The sequence below is a fragment of the Odocoileus virginianus genome, unplaced genomic scaffold (assembly GCF_023699985.2).
Source record: "Odocoileus virginianus isolate 20LAN1187 ecotype Illinois unplaced genomic scaffold, Ovbor_1.2 Unplaced_Contig_38, whole genome shotgun sequence".
NCBI lineage: Eukaryota > Metazoa > Chordata > Mammalia > Artiodactyla > Cervidae > Odocoileus > Odocoileus virginianus.
The window spans coordinates 146,882-168,398 of record NW_027224355.1 but is presented as its reverse complement, the minus strand read 5'-3'; the positions used below and the strand labels follow the sequence as shown (position 1 = coordinate 168,398).

General features: G+C 38.1%; 1 protein-coding gene across 5 annotated transcripts in view; it reads left to right on the top strand.

The window, feature by feature from the left end:
- The window catches only part of PPEF1 (protein phosphatase with EF-hand domain 1), a 140,443-nt gene that overhangs the window by 69,563 nt on the left and 49,363 nt on the right, over positions 1-21,517 (top strand). For all 5 annotated transcript variants that reach the window (XM_070464633.1, XM_020891255.2, XM_070464634.1 and 2 more), the window contains 3 exons: positions 6,901-7,061; positions 13,680-13,794; positions 18,947-18,993. In XM_070464633.1, coding sequence (XP_070320734.1) covers positions 6,901-7,061; positions 13,680-13,794; positions 18,947-18,993 — 323 coding nt within the window. The remainder of the gene's footprint in view (positions 1-6,900; positions 7,062-13,679; positions 13,795-18,946; positions 18,994-21,517) is intronic.

Below are 21,517 nucleotides of genomic sequence, written 5' to 3'. Positions count from 1 at the left end.
TTATTTTCTTTTGCTGTATATTCATTTTCAGTTATCTATTGCTGTTAACAACCGCCACCACCCCCCCAAATTTAGTGCTTAAAAACAACAGCCATTTTTTTTTTTGCTTGTGATTCTGTGGGTTAGGCATTTGAACAAGGCTCAGTGGGGATGGCTTGTGTGTTGTCTGTGATCAGTTGGGCTCACTCAGTATGGCTGGGTTGGGGAGGGAGGTCCAGATGGTTTTATTCACATGTGTGGGAGTTTGATGTTAGCTATGAACTTGGTTATCTCACTTTTCCTCATGCGGCCTCAGTCCAGCAGTATTTCCTGGACTTATTTACATGGCCTCTGGATCCCAGGAGGGCAAAGGGAGAAGCAGCAAGGCCTCTTTGGTCCTCTGCTCAGCAACTCACACAAAATCAGTTCTGCCATATCTTCTTAGTTAAAATAAGCCACAGGACTAGGTGCAGATTCAAAGGGGTTAGGAAAGATCCATCTCTTGAAGGAGCAGTAGCAGCAGTGTTCTATTGTGAAGGGATATGAATATAAGGAGGAATGATTTGTTGGGGACTCTTATTTATAAAGATGTACCACAACCCAGGAAAGGAGATTTGCAGTTACAGGGCATACATACATATGTTCAGCCTTATTCGGTACTGATAAACAGTTTTACAAAATAGTTGTTACAAGTTATACTGCCAACAGTGTATGAGAGTTCTAGTTGTTCAGTGTCTTCATCAACACTTGAAGTTATCAGTCCTTTTCATGTTAGCCATTCTGGTGGGTATGTAGTGATACCACATTTCTGCTTTAATTGGCATTTCCCTGGTAAGCAGAGAAGTTGCTCACCTGTTTGAATGTTTAGCAGTCATGTGGACATCTGGTTTGTCAAAATGCCTGTTCAGGTCTTTTACCCATTTTTCTTTTGGATTATCTGCCTTTTTCTTACCAATTTGTAGGAATTATGTAAGTATTCTGAATATGAGACTGTGAATCTTTGTTAGATAAATTTATTGCAAATATTGATCCTCATCTTTGGCTTTATCCATCCCCTTAGTCTTTAATATTTAAGTGGTGTCTTCTGATGAGTAGACATTCTTGATTTTAATGTAGAACAGTTTTTTTCTTTTATGGTTAATGCTTTCTGTATCCTGCTTAAGAAACCTTTGCCTGATATGAGTGTGCGTGTATATGCTCATCTGTGCAAAAATACAGAAGAAACCTACAGGATAAATCAGAAATGAAAGGCAATATTTACCTACAGGGAATGAGGGAATGGAGGGGTGAGTGGGAACAGGGCAGAAAGAACAGGTAGAATAGGGATTAGGTAGGAGGGATGAGCGGAGAAGGCAGTGGCAACCCACTCCAGTACTCTTGCCTGGAAAATCCCATGGGCAGAGAAGCCTGCTGGGCTGCAGTCCATGGGGTCGCAAAGAGTCGGACACGACTGAGCGACTTCACTTTCACTTTTCACTTTCATGCATTGGAGAAGGAAATGGCAGCCCACTCCAGTGTTCTTGCCTGGAGAATCCCAGGGACGGCGGAGCCTGGTGGGCTGCCATCTAAAGGGGTCGCACAGAGTCGGACACGACTGAAGTGACTTAGCAGCAGCAGCAGCAGGAGGGATGAGAGAAGAGTGACACTTCTCTGAGAATACCTTTTTTGTAGCTCTGATTCTTAGAACCATAGTAATATTTCACATCCCTAAAAAAATAATTAAAAATAGGGAGAAAGAGAGAATGTGATTCCCAAATAGAATACACACTGTGACAAGTGAACTTAATTGTATTACAAATAAATAATCTCACCTGAAGGAGTTGGGGAAGAAACAAAATAACCAAAGTGATATCATTGAAAAATAGTTTTAACCATAAAATGCCTTGATGAGGTTTCATTTTTATTTATCCTGAGTGGGATTTATTGAGCTTCTGTTATATCGAGGTTGATATTTTTGTTAGGTTTAGGAAATTTTCATCCATTAATTATTTAAAATATCTTTCAAGTCTAAATATCTTTCTTTGTGACTCCCGATTTTAACTTAGAAGGCCCTAAAATATTTAAAATGTGAACGACTATGCCTTTTTTCCTAGTTTTTTATGATTTGAATTTTAAAATGTTACCATTTAAAAAATGAATAAAATGTTCACATTTCATAAATTTTGAATTTTTGACAATTAAACTAAAAAGGAAATTTTGATGCACAACTGCAAAGAAAATGTCCAAGTAGTTTGCCTAATTTTTCCCACATTTATTTCATAATGTATCTTTTCATTGTGATTTGAAGTGCCTCTTTTATAATGTTCAATATATTAATTTAAAAATGTGTAATAGGATATATTTCTGGATTGTCTGTTATCTTATACATCTCTCTGTTATATAGTCCTAGAATTATACTGATTTAGTTATTATATGTATCAGAAAAGGAAATTTACAGGTTATTGCTATATATTAATTTCACTTAAAATTTTTTTCCAGCTTTATTAAAATATAATTAACACATAATCTTACATACGTTTAAGGTGTAAAGTATGATGATTTAATATATGCATATATTGCAAAATGATTACCACAGTGTTAGTTATTTAATGATACATGCATCAAAGACAGTTACAATTTTGTGTGTGTGTGGTGAGAACTTTTAAAATACACTCTCTTAGCACTTTTTAATATGCAGTAGAATATTGCTGACTAGAGTCACCATACTGTACATTACTGTAGGTTGCTTTCTGTTGGCCCTTTTTTGTGGGGCTGTCCCAAACGTACCTAGGCCTGTTTGGCGGAAGTGCTGCAACCCCTAAGCAGGATATATTTAGGGACCACAAGGTCACTTTAATATTTCCAGATACGAGGGCCAGATTAATGGCTAGATTTAACTTTGAGCCACTGAGTACCCTGAGATATTCTAAGTGTTCCAGCGGTGAGAGGTGATCTGCATGTCCTATTGCTTGCTCAAAACTAATCCATAGGACTTGATGGGGAGACTCTACACATCCATTCCCCAGGCTGCTTTTTCACATCAGTCTCCTCCCATAGGCAGAAAGCCTATACATATTAATAGCAGTGGTTTAAATGGAGGCTGGTGGAAGTGGGGAGTGGGATGGAGTGAGTGGAAGTGTTATTTTGACTTCTCTTTCTGCTTCCCAGATCAATCAAAATGTCCTATCAAGCCAGGTATTTTACATTTTTTGTTGCTGTCATGAATAAGATATTTTCCCCACTATCTCACCCTAATGATTATTAGTAGTATTTAATAAAGATTTTGGTTTCTGTTTATTTTGTACTGTTACTATTTACAGTAACATTCAATAATTTTTATTATTACTGATATTTAGTAAATATCATGTGCCATGTCTTCAAGTGCTTCAGATATATCATTTCATTTAATTTTCATGACAGACCAGTGGAATTAATATTATTATCATCTGTCTTTATAATACTAAGTCTTAGAAAGGTAGTCTCACAAAGTTACTCATCTTATAAGTAGTGGAGCTATGGTTCAAACCAGTGAGATTAACCTCTGTATTATTTTCATTCTCCTATCAATTCTGGAAGTTTTTCAGTTGATTTCTTTGAGTTTAGATATTGAATCACATAGTCACAAGTAGCTTTATTTTTGTATCTTGCTTTCCAATAGTCACTGCTCTTATTTTTGCTTCATGGTTTATTGTATTTGCTGGAGATAGCAGAACAGTGTTAAAATGAAACAGTGAAAGTAGGCATTTAAAAAATATATATTAAGTAGGTAGCCTTTCATTCCTAGTTGTCTGAGTTTTTTAAAAAATCAAGAACAGGTATTGAATTTTTTAAAATGTCATTGTAACATCTATTTAACTTATTGTATGGACATTCAAGGTTTTAATCCAGATTCATAATTCAGAAATGAAGTAGCTATAAACATGGTTCAGTTGGTGATCTTCTTTTTCCAGCAATGTCTGGAGCTTGTTTTCAAAGTGGCATGTGGGTGATAGAGGCAGAAATTGTGTGGGTTTTTTTTTTTTTTTTTAAATTATGGGCTTTAGGTTTTTTCCTGTCCAGATTTTGAGCCTGTACTGGGTAAAAGAAAAGATTGTGTGTAGGGGGTATTTGTGAGGTATTTTCTTTAGAACAACTTATAAAGACATCATTCTGTTGTAATTCAGGATTTTATTGTATTTAATTACTGTAGATTCACATTGATAGATTTGTAAACAAAATAGGTAAGGATTAATTCTAATTATACGTTTCACAAATATTCTTATGCTGCTAGCATTCATTAGATTATTATTACTGGTTACAATAGTTATAGCCCAGAAGGATAGCACTTAAATTAGAAGTGTTAAAGCTTTTGATTGTTTTCAAGTATTGACCCACATTAGCTACCCATATTGGGAAGAGAATCTATGTTATTCTTTTTTATGTGGATAAAAAACAGCAGAAGGATTATGACTTGATGTTTACTGATATTTTAATTTGAGCAGTTTGAATTAAGAATTGGTTTAGGGAAATGGTGCTTTTTCATATATTTATCACTGAACTTAAAAGAAATGAGGATCATCAGATGCATGAAAGGAAGGGCCAAATTGGATTTCTTTTAAAGAAGAAAAACAATATTTTTATTATGGCCTTAAATAATATGTCTGAGTTTTAATAACCAGAACTGATGGCATTGACATGATGTGTCACTTAGCTGATTTATATGTTTATATGAGAAAGGGAAATTTGACAGAACACTGGTGAAGGCAGTGATTGGGAAAAGAAAGTCACTTCTTGTTTATACCTCACCAGTTGGGATTACTCAGCTAGTTAGTTTTAAAATGATAGATATAGTGAAACTATGGGGTTGTTTTTGGTTTTGTTTGTTTATTGTGTTTTCCCAAGAGGAGCTTAGTTTTTCAGTATGTAGAATTAAGAAGAGGAAAAGGTTTGTTTTTGTCTTTTTTTTTTGAGTAAAATGCAATTCTAAGAAAGACTACCAAGTAGAAATGATCATTAAGATAGCTAGAATATTTTGGCTTTTCTGCCTACAAAATGAACCTGAGATAAAATTTATGAAGATGCTCTGCATTTCTAGTTTTCAAACATAAAGTGAAATCGTTTAATTTTTTCAAATTTTTTCAAATTTCAAACTGTATCCAAATGAGAAAAATAGCCTCTGCTGTATCTCACTGAAGACAGACATTGTTACTCCTAAATTTAATTTCTTATAAAGCATCATCAACTGCCACCAAAAAATATTGGGGTACACAATAATTTAGAAAGCATTTTAAAATTACCAAATATAATGACCGTAGAAGGAAATTTCATTTAGTTTTTTATTGCAATCTCTCATTCTAACTGAATCACGAAAAGTGGTGTTTTCTATCTATATCTGCTGATATCATACCTCCCAAGCCTATAGAGAGCTTCTGATTAATGAGCTTAGTAGCAATTCATTGTTAATGAATTGAAGAGTATGTTATCATCTTCCGTGTCACTTATCTTGTTACCTTAATAATACTCTGTATTAAACAACCACAATAACTCAGTAGCCTGTAATAAACATTTCTTTCTGTTCACAGGTCTACAGAATAGTTGAGCATTCTACAGATCTTGGCAGACTTGATTTGAGAGTTTTTCAGGTCTTAGCTGGAGTTCACTCATGTGTTTACAGGTCTGCTGCTGGCTGGTGACTGATCTAGGTGTTCTTGGCTAGGATGACTCAGCTCTGTGCTGCATGATCTTGGAGCGTTCGGTAGACTAGCCAGGATGTGTGGGAGTGGCATGCTTTCACGGAAGCATACTAGGCGCCCTGAGGCTTTGGCTTAGACCTGATACATAGCATTTCCACCACATTCTTCAGTGCAGCTCAAGTCCCAAGCCCAACCCAGCTTCAAGGGCTGGAGAAAGAGGCTCTGAGTGCGGGTGGCTGCGGAGTTATATTAAAAAGAGCATGACTAGAGGTTGGGGTGGAGAATGGGGGATACTTTCGCAATCAGTCTACCGTATCCCTTTTCATCTTTCTCCACCTGAATTGGCCAGATTTCTCTTCTTGTTTCATAGGCAGTCTAGCAAGAAAGAGATCCTGGGTTTCAGCACCTACTGAAATGAACAGTGCAGGTAATCTGTTACACAGAAATTTCTCTGCCAGAGAGAGCCCCTTTGGGAATTTCTGCCTGTGGTTGGTCATCTAACTTTATCTCCTTTGTTACCAAGAAGAAAGAAAAATCATGTCAGAAAATTGGTTTTTATGTGATGAGAGAAACAAATCAGTTACAGCTAAGTAAAATTTGAAGCATTTAACAGGAAGATGTTGAATGTTACCATTTAATTTTCTGTGGATCCTGAAGAGTTACAAATGTTTGAATAAAATACAGTGCATCTTCAGCCTTATTTGTAAAACTCTAAGATATTAGCGTGCACACACACACAATAAAGGTAGAACTAGAGCTGTGCTGTGCTCACTCACTCACTCGTGTCCAACTCTTTGTGATCCATTGTCTTCAGCCCGGCAGACTCCTCTGTCCATGAGGTTTCGTAGGCAGGAATATTGGAGTGGGTTGCTTGCCATTTCCTTCTCCAGGGGATGTACCCAGACCAGGGATAGAACCTGAGTCCTCTGCATTGGAAGACAGATTCTTTACCACTGAGCTACTTGGAAAGACCTTTGGAGCATCAGAATACCTTGACTGATCCGTTTTCTCTGTGTGCCGCCCTCTCCTCCCCACTGATGAACTCACTGCTTTGGTAAAATGTCCACCCAGGAAGGAATAATGATGATTCATGTGAATATACTACTGATCTCAGAACAAGATCCCTCATGGTTAGATGTGGGATATCTTGGTATTTGTAACATTTAACACAGTGCTTTACATGGGCTAGATATTCAAGAAGGTATCAATTGTATTTTAAGTATGGGAATGTTGATTTTTTTTCCCCCCTTTTCTGTCTTTCCATTTCCAGGATTAGTAACTCGCCTTTTTGGTAGCAGCATCCAGGACAAGGATAGACAAGACTATTTGGGGTTGCTAGAAGTCCCAGACTCCTACTGTGGTCCTCGGCTGCAATTTCCTCTCACGTTTACTGACATTGATTTACTTATTGAGGCCTTCAAGCAACAACAGGCAAGTGGAAGTACACATACTGTCCTAATTCTTGTACAAAACATGTGTTCAATAGCTATCTATTGAATGGATGAAAACACTACAGCAGAAATGCATTCCCTTGGGGAAAAAACTTCACCTTAAGTGAGCACTACCCTCTGCTTTGTTTAACCCATTAAATAGAAGTTTCTTAAGGTGCACGAAAACCTCCTTTCTGGCTATAGGCTCTCAGTATTTCCTTGTTCTTTTTCTGAGTTGTAATTCACATATTATAAAATTCACCATTTTAAAGTGTAGGATTCAGTGCTTTTTAGTACACTCACAAGATTGTGCAACAATCACTAATATCCAATTCCAGAACATTTTCTTCGCCTCCCAAAAAAGTGCCACACCCATTACCATTCCCTCCTCCTCTACTCCAGGCAGTCACTGTTCTTTCTGTCTCTATGGGTTTTTCTATTCTGAATGTTTCATACAGATGGAATTATATATTGTTTCCTTTTGTATGTGGCTGCTTTCCCTTAGCATAATGTTTTTAAGATTCATTCATGGCAAGGTATGTTTCAGTACTCCTTTATTTTAATGGCTGGCTAATATTCTGTATGTTTGTTTGTTTGTTTTAATAAATGCTGCTTATCAAGTTGAGGAAGTTTCCTTCTATTCCTAGTCTTCTGAGTGGCTTTATCTTGAAAAGGTGTTGGAATTTGTCAAATGCTTTTTCTGCATCAGTGGAGATGATTGTGTTTTTCTCCCCTTCATTCTAGTAATGCTGTGTATTACACTGATTAGTTTTCTTATGTTGAACCACCCTTATATTCCTGGAATAAACCCCACTTGGTCATCGTATGTAGTTCTTTAAAAATTCTGTTGGATTTGGTTTGCTAGTGTTTTGTTGAGGGTTTTTACATTTTATTCATAAGGGATATTAGTTTGTATTTTCTTTTCCTGTGGTGTCTTTATCTGGTTTTGATATCAAGATAATACTGACCTCATGGAGTGAGTCAGGAATTGCTTCCTACTCTTCTGTATTTTAGAAGAGTTTGAGAAGGATTGGTGTTACTTCTTTAAATGTTTTGTAGAGTTGACCAGTGAAGCTCTTGGGTCTTGCACTTTGTGATTACTGATTCAATCTCTGCTTGTTCTAGATGTGTTCAGGTGTTATATTTCTTCTTGAGTAAGTCTTGATAATTTGTGTGTTTCCAAGGAATTTGTCCCTTTCATCTTTTTAAGTTATCTAATTTGTTAGTATGCAATTGTTCATAATATTCTCTTCTAATTCTTTTTATTTCTTTTAGGTCAGTGGTAACGTCCCCATTTTCATTTCTGATTATAGTTATTTGCTTTTTCTCTGTTTTTTCTTGGCCAGTCTAGGTAAAATTTTCTCAACTTTGTAGCTCTTTTCAAAGAAGCAACTTTTGGTTTTGTTGATTGTCTCTTATTTTTTGGTTCTCTATTTAATTATCTGCACTCTAGTTCTTCTGCTGGCTTTCAGTTTAATTTGCTCTTCTTTTTCTAGCTCCTTAAGCATTGTTAGGCTTTCATTTGACATTTTTCTTTGTTTTTGTAGGCATTTACAGCCATACATTTCTTGCTAAGCATTGTTTTCACTGTATCCCATAAGTTTTGGTATGTTATGTTTTCATTTTTGTTGATCTCAAAGTATTTTCTCATTTCCCTTGTGATTTCTTCTTTGACCCATCAGTTGTTTAAAAGTACGTTGTTTAATTTCCACATATTTGTGAATTTTCCAGTTTTCCTTCTGTTACTGATTTCTAGTTTCATTCCATTGTGGTCAGAGAAGATACTTTGTGTGATTTCAGTTTTTTAGAATGTACTGAGGCTTATTTTGTGGCCTAACATCTGGTGTTTCCTGGAGAATGTTCCCATGTGCCCTTGTAAAGATGTGTAGTCTGCTGTTGTTGGGTGGAGTATTCTGTAGATGTCTCTTAGGTATAGTTGTGTGAAAGGTATCTGAAGTTTCTTTTCTTTTTAAGTTTTATTTATTATTACTTTTATTAAAATTTTTATTTTTTTGGCCATACCATGCAGCATTGTAGGATCTTAGTTCCCTGACCAGGGATTGAACCTGTGTCCCTGCAGTGGAAGTGTGGAGTCTTAACCACTGGACCACCAGGGAAATCCCCTGAAATTTCTTTTCTTTTAGCCTGTGTTCACTTAGTGTTTTGATGAGGATTTCCTTGAACACCAAGAGCCATTAAGAAAGAGAGAGAGAGATAAAGGCCAGAGGAAGGAAGGAAGGAGGAAAGGGGAAAAGAAAGAAGGGAAGGAAGAAAAATCTAATCTCTGCAGACTGGCTCTGTGTTGGTACACTCCTTTACCACTTAGCCTGACTGTTTACAAATCTATCATAGCCTTTACTTTCTGCTTAGTGTGTTAGTTGCTCAGTTGTGTCTCTTTGCAACCCCATGGACTGTACCTCTGTCCATGGAATTCTCCAGGCAAGAATACTGGAGTGGGTAGCCATTCCCTTCTCCAGAGGATCTTCCTGACCCAGGGGTTGAACCTGGGACTCCTGCATTGCAGGCAGATTCTTTACCGTCTGAGCCACCAGGTGATCCACTGAGCCATATTTAAGTTGCCTCTTTCTTGATTCAGCATTTCCTTGGTTGCTGTGAGCTTTGACTATTTTCCAGAGCTCTGATGAAGTTGGATCTGACTGGTTTGTTCGATCTATTTTTTTGGCTTGATTTTTCAGTGTTTCTGCAGGGGGATGGGATCTTGGAACTACCTGCTCCATTATTTTCTGACATCACCCCGAAACCATCACTTTGACCTTAAGGGCATACCCTAGGAGTAAGAGTGAATAAAAATACTGGCTCTGTAGGGTCTGAAGCAAAATTTTCAATCACCTAATTCCTAAAATTGAGATCATCCTGGACAGCTAATGCTCCTAGCCACCTGCCAAAAGAAAATATAAATCCTCTCTGTAAGAAAATAGGCTTCAAGTTATTTCTTCAAGTTTTCATATACAATATCCAGAACTTAATACAAGTGTTAACCAGGCATAGGAAGATGCAACATTCACAAAAGAAAACTTAGGCAAACCACAAACAGTGCAAACAAACCTATAGAGTTTTTAGATAATGGCATCATCAGATCAGACTTTAAGTATGCTTAATATGCTCAAGGATATAAAAGATAAGACAAAAATCCAAGGAGCTCTGAAAAGATAAACAGTTTTGAGTTTATAAAAATGAAAAGATTGTGTTGTTAAGGGAAGACAAAAGATTCAACATAGTGTACAGTGTGTTCCCATTTGTTAAAGTTAATAAGCATTTTATATATATATATATATATAATCTTAATTTTTAAAATTAAGATAAAAGTCACATAACATGAAATCGATTTTTTAAACCAATTTAAATGAAGTGTATGATTCATTGGTTTTTAGTATATTCCCAGTGTTGTACAACCATCACCATTGTCTAATTCCAGAACATTTTTATCATCCTCAAAACAAAGCCTAGTGCCCATTAAGCAGTCACTTCCCATTCTCCCTTCTCCCTAGCCCCTGTCAACTACCAGTTTACTTTCTGTCTCTACAGATTTGCCTAATCTGGACATTTATATAAACGAAATCATATTATATGTAGCCTTTTGTGCCTGGTGGCTTCTTCTTGGTTCTTGTTTTCAAGGTTCATTCATACTGTAGCGTGTATCAGTACCTCATTCCTATTTTTGGTTGAATAATAATCCTTTGTGTGAATATACCACATGTTATTTAAGGAATTATGTGCTTATACATATGTTTGCATATTCATATGTAGTTATATTGATTTTTATAGGCTTGCAAGTACATAGAATATTTTTTGGAAAGATACTCAAAACAGTGGCTGTTTCTTGGGATAGGGAAATGGGACTGATGTCTGGCAAAGGAGGAGAATTACTTTCCATTGTTATGCTTCTTTTTGCTGTTTAAATTTGTATTTCAACTTTACAAAGAACTTTTCTTTTTCCGTTTAAAAACTAGTTGCTTTTTTTTTTGGCCAAGCTGCACAGCTTGTGAGATCTTAGTTCCCTAACGAGCTTGAACCCACACCCTCAGCAGTGAAAGCATGGAGTCCTAACCACTGGGCAACCAGGGATTTCCCTAGTTACTTTTTAAAAAAGAAAATTCTTTAAAAGTACTATTTTCCTCTCTAAATGCTTTTAAAAGAATGTGAATATTTTATTTGAGTTGTCATTTAATCTGAATATATTTATAAGCATATAAACCAACATGAGTTAACTCTTTTGAGTAGTACTTAATATTGCAATTGTAAACACAATTATAATGCTATTGAAAGAGAAGTACACTGACTCTGTGGGGACTAACATAACCAACGTGATTTTAGACAATTGAAAAGGACCCAGAAAAACTATTTTCATAATAGGAATTTTCTGTTGTTGCAATATATCCTCAATGAATATTTGTTAATTTAACTTAAAAACAACAACTGCCTTTTCAGGCAGCACTTACTCTGATTAATGCTACAAATGGTCCAAAAAGTCTACAGTGGCAAGCTAAGGTAACACTGAAGCCAGTTTTGGGAATCAGTAAATTAAATAAAAGCCAATTCATATTTTTTTTTTTTTTTATTGGTCTTGTTCAATCTCACAAGACCTCCAAAAATTATTGGGAAAGAGCTTTCTTCTTGGCTCTACTTGACCCGGTCTGCGTGGCAATACCAGAGACCAAGACCAAGTAGAGCCAAGAAGAAAGGGAAAAGGGTGCCAGTTCATATATTAATAAACCATTTTATCAAAGTGTTTTGCCTGTTCCTTTAAAATGTGGCTAAAGAAAAGGTTACATTCAAGATTTGACTCACCCTGTCAAGTTGAATAGATTTAAAATGCATTGAATAGGTTTAAAATGATTTTGTGGGGGAAATCCTTATCAATCCATTAGGTTTGGGGAGACAGGAAATAGGGCTTACTCCCTACTAATCAACATCCAGGGGCCCTTTTCTTTCTTCCTAATTCTCATGTTGCTTCAAATCCTGCTTCCTGTTGTTGTTGTTGTTGTTTTAAATTACTTAATCATGAAAATTCTCCAAACTTAGTATTTTTGATTAGAAAATAATTTCATTATTTTAATTGGAAATGGAAACTTCAGGACACCATGAGATAGGATTGTTCCAAAGGGTTCCATCTGCCCCAAATCTGATACTGAAAGCATTGTTGTTGTTATTTAGTCCCTAAGTTGTGTCCAGCTCTTTGTGACCCTGTGGACTGTAGCCTGCCAGACTCCTCTGTCCATGGGATTCTCCAGGCAAGAATACTGGAGTAGGTTGCCATGCCCTCCTCCAGGGGATCTTTCCAACCCAGGAATCAATAAATCTTCTAGTAGTCAATATTAGGCTTCCCTCATAGCTCAGTAGGTAAAGAATCTGCCTGCAATGCAGGAGACCCAGGTTCAATTCCTGGGTCAGGAAGATCCCCTGGAGAAGGAAATGGCAACCCACTCCAGTATTCTTGCCTGGAGAATCCCATGGACAGAGGAGCCTGGCGGGCTACAGTCCATGGGGTTGCAAGAGTCAGACACGACTTAGCAACTAAACCACCAGCAGTCAATATTATAAAAGTGAAAAGAAAAAAGTGAAATTAATTTTAATAATGTGTTTTATTTATTCAAACATGTAAAATTATCATTTTAATATGTAATCATATTAAAAGTTTTTAATGAGACATTTTACTTTTTTTTCATACTAAATCTTTAAAATCCAGTGTGTATTTTGTGCTTATGTTATGTCTCAGTTTTGACTAGCCCCATTTCAAATGGTCAGTAGCCCCATATGACCAGTTTCTACTGCATTGGACAATACAGGTACAAACATTTCTGATGTTAGCATCTGTTAAGTTTGTATCAGCTACATCATTTTTTGGATTATGTATTTGGAATATTTTATAATTAAAAAAGAGAATGATAAAACAAAAAAACAAAAAGCCTGGAGGAGAAAACCCAGTAAATCTGTCTAAAACAATGCTGTCATTAACACTGTAACTGGAGGGGACCAAGGAATGAATAGTCATTACAGGAGATAATTGGAATTGTTTACTTGACGTTGCAGTATGTTTTATACTCAGACTTGTATATAAATGTGCTTGCTGGCCTGTACCCTCACATCTGTGTACCAAGTTCTTGAGCCACAGCAGGGACACCTGGCTCAGGAGTCCCTTGAGGCTTGTCTGGTTGCCTTGTGAGATCTCCTAACCCAGCACCCCCACCTAGCTCCCAGCCCTGGGGCAGGAGGTCGCACAGAAATGCAAAGAAGCTCCTTTAGAACAATCTTTCTCTCCCTCTCTTTCTTTCTCCTCCTCTCTTTTCCATCCTTTTCTTTTCTTTTTTATTTATGTTTTTGCCTACACATTTCTTAGGCCAGGGGAGTCTCCTTTTTTCCCTGTTACTTCTCTTGGGTTCTAAGGACCAAGATTTATCAGAAATGTTTTGTGAATGGGTGATGTCAGTTAAGAACATGAGACTATAGACATGCTAGGAACCATTTGTTCATTCAACTTACAAATCTCTAGTGAGGACTTATTATGTGCCAGATACTGTGCCAGGATAATACATTGCTTTCTATGCACTCATGCCTTTCTTCCTAGTTCATTATATCTATTTCCTCTTCACCCTCACAGATACTTCATGCTTATTACGTCTTAGAGGTGCTGTTTGAAACCAAGAGAGTCCTGCAGCAAATGCCGAATTTCACTCATACAAGGACATCTCCATCCAAAGAAATAACAATCTGTGGTAAGTTTCAGAGCCGAGTTGCCAAATTAATATTTAGGAGCCTCTTGGTTCTACATCATTGGCCTAACTTGAAAACTGTGTAAATTGGACTGTATTAAGGGAAAAGTGTTAATATAGAGTTATCTATCATGATAATACTGTTCCCCATCTTGTCTTTGTTTTGCATACCAGCTGGCAGGAATTAATTATGTGAGAAATTAAAGAACTCTTAGCTTTTTATAAAGGCAGGCAGCGTTTTAATACAGAAAACTACCCATGGGTGGAATAAGCATTCTTTGCTCTCCATCTAGCTCTTATTATCTTTGTTCCATGTTGCTTTTTCTAGATGGGCCTCTGCATGCCACTTCTGCTGGGAAGAGAAAAGCCCACGGCAGGGTGGAGATTAACCTCTTCTCTTCCCTCGGCTGCTGTTTGAGATTTTTCAGCTGGTCTCTGCAGCTTTTAGAAGAGGGGGAATGTCCCAGGAATCTGTTCCTTGTTCTTCTAAATAACAAGAGCTGAGATTTTGTTATCATATAGGCCAGCCTGGCAGGATATTGCTTTAGGAAGCAGTACACATTGAAATTCAACACAGTTGGTGCTCAGCATGCTTGCAACTGCCTGAGAATGGAGTGTGTGGAAGGAACAGCAATTCTCTTAACTTCTAATTAAGCCTTTAGGTTACAACACAGTGATTGTTATTTTCCAAATCAATTTTTAGCCCATGTTTCTTTTACTCTGGCAGGTAGAATGGATTTGACAATCTAATTAAACCATTTCCATTTCTAGCATCTGATAGTGGTGACAGAGACTTGATGTAACAGTATGCGCTCCATGTCATGCCCGGACTCAGGCTTTTGAAGAGTCCTTAATGGTTCAGTTTCAACCTAATCAGGCTACCACATCTTTGCCTACCAGATGATGTTTCTCAGCAGTGGGGACCTTTTATTCAAGACCTCATTGGCTCTTACTTTCCATGGAGATAAAGAATTTGGAGTTATGAGGCTCAGGAAGCCAGGCCAACCAATGAAGCCTGTGGAGCCAGGGCAAAATTTGCTCTCAGAGTGTAATATAATAAGCCAAACAGAGACTGTGATCTGCTCCTGTATGTTTCTAGTACACCTCCAGTTGCCATTGGAGACTTGTCTTTGCATGAAAGGATTTGGAAGAAGACATGAATTAATTAGAGGGCATGTAAGTTCTGGAATCACACAGTGTATGGACTGAATGGTTCTTACAGAGGTCAGCTGGTCTATCCCTTGTTCTTATGGATAAAATTGAGGCCCAGAAATGGTATTTCCTTCCATGCATTTCTATGTAATAACTTGTCCCCTTCTCTCCACCCCAGCTCACTCAGCTGGTTAGTGGCAAAGTCAGAATTAAAAATCAGATCTTTTGCATCCCAGGTTAGAGGCAATCCCACATCTGCTATCCCAGTCCCATTATGCACCGCTCTGACTGGTGTTTCATTTTCTATCACAAGACAGAGATTAGGGAATGGATTATGGGACAGTTTCATTTTTTAAAAGATACATCTTGGGCATTTATTAATATTTCCAGACTTTTTCCACATAGCACCATTGGTAGAAGGAAAAGCCAGGCCCATACATTCCCATAGCATAGGAATTTCCCTTAAACTCTCTTTAATAGCCCCATTGAACCTAGAAAAATTTGGCCATCATTTAAAATTGGGGCCATATTTTCAAAACCATCCTCTGTTTAAGACAATATTAGGAAAGGGCGAGAAATTATGATGAACCTTTACCATTATTTTAATTTCCAGATGCAGTTTTTTACACGCACATCTAAACATGTTGCATGATTCTCAATGTGCATGAAATATACGTGTTTTAGTCTACATTTATATTATAAAAGTTAACCATGTATGTAGTTATATTTTTATATGTAGTGAAAATATCTTTTTGTGGCTTTTACATGATACATTGAGTGTTATCTTTTGCTGTTCAACTAGAAGTTAGTTATATCTTTATAACCTCAACTCTTAATATGCTGAAACCAATTCATTTATTAGCTTGCTAGCTACAACACTCTGACTACCCAAATCTTTGAAAGACAAGTCATCCTGAAGAGAATTAGGAAAACAAAATAATTTAAAAAATATATATTTAACTAACAAGTAAAGTCCTTCCATTTTTATTTCCTTAGATTTGGAGTGGGATTTAAGTATGCAGTAGTATTAATATGCTCTTAATATTCTTGTTGTTGTTCAGTCGCTAAGTTGTGTCCGACTCTTTGTGACCCCATGGACTGCAGCTAAGTTGTGTCTGACTCTTTGTGACCTCATGGACTGCAGCACGTCAGGCTTCCCTGTCCTTCACTATCTCCCAGAGTCCTGGGATACTGGGGATCCTTGGGATCTGCCTTGAACGAAGAACCACTCATCTCTGCAATCCCGTTTTAAGGCTGCTCTCCTATTCGAAGCTCCTAATATGAAATTGGAAACAGTTTAAAAGTCCCATTTTTTCCAAACTACATTTTCCTATTTGACACAATTTTGAAAGCTCTTAAAGTTACAATGAAGCCAATGAATCTCTTGATTTCCATATTGCTGAAAGTTCCAGAAATGGCTTTTGCTGACTGGTAAATCTCCCAGTGACCAGTGCTATCCTTGCCCTGCTGACCATGGAAAAGTTCCAGGGTCTCTGTAGGATCCAGTGGCAAGAGCACATAGTACTGAACATTAAGAACAACAGCAGCAACCCTCTGGACGTTCCTGTAGCTCTTCATGGTCTGTGGAGCACCTTGGCATCCATCATCTCCCCATGTCCCCCTGAGGTGGGTGGAGAAGTTTGTATTACCCTCACTTTGCTGATGAGAAGACTGAAGCTCAAAGTGGTGGGTCCTTTTCTAGGTTACCCAGAAAGAAACAGTATCAAGGTGTCAAAAGCAGCTCTCCCGAACTTTCTTCTGTAGTAGCCCATATGAAGTGCTTATTTTTGGCCATATGAGTACGTTTTAGCCAAGATCTTTAACGCAGGTGACTTTAAGCATGAGGGATATTGTTCTAGATGAGGGCTTGACAAGCTTTTCTTTAAGGAACAGGATGATAAACATTCTGGCTTTGTAAACCACATGGTCTCTGTGTCCAACTACTCGGCTCTTCCCTAGTAGCTCAAAAGCAGCCCTGGACAATATGTAAATGAGTTCAGTTCAGTTGCTCAGTCATGTCCAACTCTGCGACCCCATGGACTGCAGCATGCCAGGCCTCCCTGTCCATCACCAACTCCCGGAGCTTACTCAAACTCATGTCCATTAAGTCAGTGATGCCATCCAACCATCTCATCCTCTGTTGTCCCCTTCTCCTCCCACCTTCAATCTTTCCCAGCATCAGGGTCTTTTCCAATGAGTCAGCTCTTTGCATCAGGTGGCCAAAATATTGGAGCTTCAGCTTTAGCATCAGTCCTTCCAATGAATATTCAGGATTGATTTCCTTTAAGATTGACTGGTTTGATCTCCTTGCTTAATATTAATATTGTAGTCATTTTATAAATAAGTGCTGTTGATGTTGTATTTTAATTTTGTTACTCCCGTAATAATTGGACTCATCTCTTGTATATGTTTGGTTAATTTTGTTTGTAGCATTTTAAAATTATCTGGGGCAAAGTATTCCTAAATTAAATTACATTTGGTAATAAAGTTGGATATAAGGAATAAACATTTATGACAGAGCTTATGAAAGACAAATATTTACCTAGAAATAGTTATCCAGATAGGGCTCTTGAATATTCACATATTTATTCTTGTTTTTGAATTAATGGCTTCACATATTTACATGATTTCTTGAGTTTTATAAAGCAATGCTTTCATTTTTATTTTTGCTAATAGTCTCATTAAGAGAATGTCAGATATCTACTCACAATTTTTAAGTTTCAGATTCTACTGCATATTCTTGAAAACAGGGCTTTAAAAAGCTGTGCATTTAGCAATTGAACTTAATTATTGAATGCCTACTATGCAGCAGGTACTATAGGAGGCATTTAGGGGTTTAATGATAAATAAGTAATATTGCTGTTCTCTTAGAGATTCTCCTAGTGTAAGCAGTAGAGTACAGTATAGTTTTGAAGTGAGATAAAGTTGAGTTTGAATTCCAGCTCTGCTACTTGGTAGTTTGTTAGCTTTGTAAGTTGCTTAACTACTCTGAGCCTCATACGTAAAATGAATATGGTGAAAACAGTACCCATCTCATAGAGTGGTGTTCAGTTCAGTCGCTCAGTTGTGTCTGACTCTTTGCAACCCCATGGACTGCAGCACGCCAGGCTTTCCTGTCCTTCACCATCTCCCAGAGCTTACTCAAACTCATGTCCATCAAGTCGGTGATGCCATCCAACCATCTCATCCTCTGTCATCCCCTTCTCCTCCCGCCTTCAATCTTTTCCAGCATCAGGGTCTTTTCCAATGAGTTGGTTCTTCGCATCAGGTGGCCAAAGTATTGGAGTTTCAGCTTCAGCATCAGTCCTTCCAATGAATATTCAGGGCTGATTTCCTTTAGGATTGACTGGTTGGATCTCCTTGCAGTCCAAGGGACTCTCAAGAGTCTTTTCCAACACCACAGTTCAAAAGCATCAATTCTTTGGCACTCAGCTTTCTTTATAGTCCAATTCTCACATCCATACATGGCTAGTGGTTTTAGGATTGAGCGAGATAGCTCATGTAAATCCTTAGTCTGGCACTTGGCATAGAGTGAGCTAAGTGAAGTGAAGTTGCTCAGTCGTGTCCGACTCTTTGCGACCCCATGGACTGTAGCCTACCAGGCTCCTCCATCCATGGGATTTTCCAGGCAAGAGTACTGGAGTGGGTTGCCATTTCCTTCTCCAGAGGATCTTCCTGACCCAGGGATCGAACCTGGGTCTCCCACATTGCAGGCAGATGCTTTACCGTCTGAGCCACCAGGGAAGTCCTGAAAGCACAGCATAAATGGCAGGAATGAATAGGAAATCGCAACATTGGATGCTGCCCCCTATAAGAAAAGGGATGAAGTTTCCACAAGGTGCTATGGAAGCAAACTGTCTGTTGAATTAATATCATCATAGGGTAAGAACCCAATGTCCTAATGCTTGGCATGTATCAGCAGTATTTCAGGTTTTAAATTCTTTTGTACAAAGGGCATTTTCTTGTTTCCTCCTGAATACTGAATTTTTCATTTCATTTCCAGGTGATTTGCATGGAAAGCTAGATGACCTTTTTTTGATCTTCTATAAGGTAAATTATTGTTTTGCTAAATATTTATTTACATTTTTGTTGGGGGAAGGCAGGACTACAGCAGATAACAGTATTAGTTTTATTAGGGATATGTACAAATACAGATGTAATAGGACAGTTTTTATTCAAGAAGTTGAAAGTTTTGTTGTTTTCTTCCTCACAAAAAGAATTAAAGATTTGAGTGTCTGTTTAATATTATTATTATCTGTAGATCCATTAGGATTTGGGCCTGATGGTATTTATATTCTTTATTACTTTGTAAATGTGTAGACAACACAGGATGGAGAGGGGAGCAGTTTTTTATTTTATTGTTACTTTGTTCAGAGGTGAGCAGGCCACAGCAGTCTTCTGCTCCAGTGCGAGCTAATTGTGTATGAAAGGGGTCCCCCATAGAAAGTTCCAGACTGCTCTCTTCTCCACCCTGATTCACCATTGCTGGACTCAGCTGCTCCTGCAGTGCTGCGACTCCTTTCCGTTTGAGTGTTTGAGGAAGCCTGCACAGAGGGCACAAAGCAGCTTGGCTGGTGTGGAGTTTCTGCGCATCTCTGACCAGATTTGTTTCTGAGCCAGCGGTTGCAACCTAAATATTTGCTTATGGGATGATTAGATGCAGAAAATTGATCCTGAGGTAACGTCTACCTTTCGAGTGGTATCCCCTTCGTCTTTCTTTTTGGTCAGAATGTCTTCCCCACAAGATAGCATGTCGGATAATTGGCCACAGCATAGGTATTTCAAATGGCCTGAAAGAAAATATATTCTGATTATTATGATGGGAAATCAGTTTTACTCTTTGGGGACTGTGAGAGCTTGAATAAAGCCACATAACCTCCATGACCCTTAATTCCTTTTTTGGCTGCAATATTCTTTTGTTGTTTTTTAATATTATTGAAATACAGTTGGTTTATAATATTGTTTTCATTTCAGGTGTACAGGAAAGTGACTCATATATATATGTTTACATATATACATGTGTGTGTATATGTGTGTGTGTGTTCAGTCGCTCAGTTGTGTCTGACTCTTTGCGACCCCATGGACTGTAGCCTGCCAGGCTCCTCTGTCCATGGAATTTTCCAGGCAAGAATACTGGAGTGGGTTGCCATTTCCTACTCCAGGGGATCTTCCTGACCCAGGGATTGAACCTGAGTCTCTTGCATCTCCTGCATTGGCAGGCAGATTCTTTACCACTGTGCCACCTGGGAAGCCCATGTGTGTGTATATATATTTGTCAGGGAGCAGGCTTACTGGGTTGAAGACCCAGGAAGTAGGATGGTTGAGAAGTTGCAAGGGATGTAGTCCTAGGAGATAAGTGGGTCCAAGGTGGAATCCAGAATGTCAGTGGTTGAAGTGAATGAAAGAGAATATTGGAGATGAGGAGATCAAGCACGTGAAGAGCAGATGTGGTGAGTGAGTTGGCCACAGGCCAGAGAGATAAAGATCAGGGGAGGAAGTTTAGTCAGAGCTCATGGGCCTAGAAGGGCGAGAGGGTTTTATCCAAGGCTGGCAAAGTGTTGGTCTGTTGGTGGCCCTATGGAGCAGGTGAACCCTCTCCAACTCCTGACCCCGAGGTCTCCATCCTGGGGAGGAATGGTTCCTTTCCTTCCAGAGGCCTGCCAGGAGTCAGGAGTCCAGCACCATTCCTAAGGGAGGCCCAGATTTCCAGAGGGATGTCTTGCTGAATGAATTGAAGGCAGAAGGGAGTTCATTTACACAGTTTGAGGAATGGGATTTGTTTAAATCTATGTATAGCACCATATAGATGTCAGAAGTGCAGTCTTGTTATTTTTGACAATTACAATCTGAGGACGGAGGAGGGCTGGAGGCATGTGGGTGATAACCACAGCAGAAAATCTGATAATTATATTTCTCTGGAGGTTTGGGGAAATACAGAAAAGGGAAAACAGTTGAGTAAATTAAATGGGAAAAGTGACTTCCTAGGCAATTAGAAAAGAAAATTTCCCAAGAGGTAGCTGAAGATACTAAGGTGTGATCAGGGAAGGGACTTTGGAGTAGACAGACACGAGAAGAGAATGTTTCTTTAATTCCATTGGCAAAACTAAATGGAATATATAAAACTGGAAAGTGCTAATGTAAAGACTGAACAGGAGGAGGTGGGTGGTAAGAAGTACTATAAAAAGGACTTAAGGTGAAATTATAGCATTCACATGAAAACAAGAAATATTTCGAGAGTTTACCAATGATGGTGTTCAGGAAGTAGAGATTGAGAGCCCAGTGATGAAAGAGTAAAGCTCTGTTATTTGGGATAGATTTGAGTAGAGGGAGGTGAGAGGGATGTTTGGAAAGAAGATATTTGGAAAGTAGAGCCATGAGTTAGAATTTTAACAGATTTGAATGAGGAGCAGATGAAATGTATCTTGGACATGGAATAAACTGCATGCACCAGAAGCTTGAAATTGCCTGGTTTAAAAAAGACAACTAAGGGAAGAGCCATTGATGACAGTAGGCTTCCATCTTAAGGAACTGAAAAGATGATGCAATTAATGGTGTCTGAGAAGGGAGAGTGACC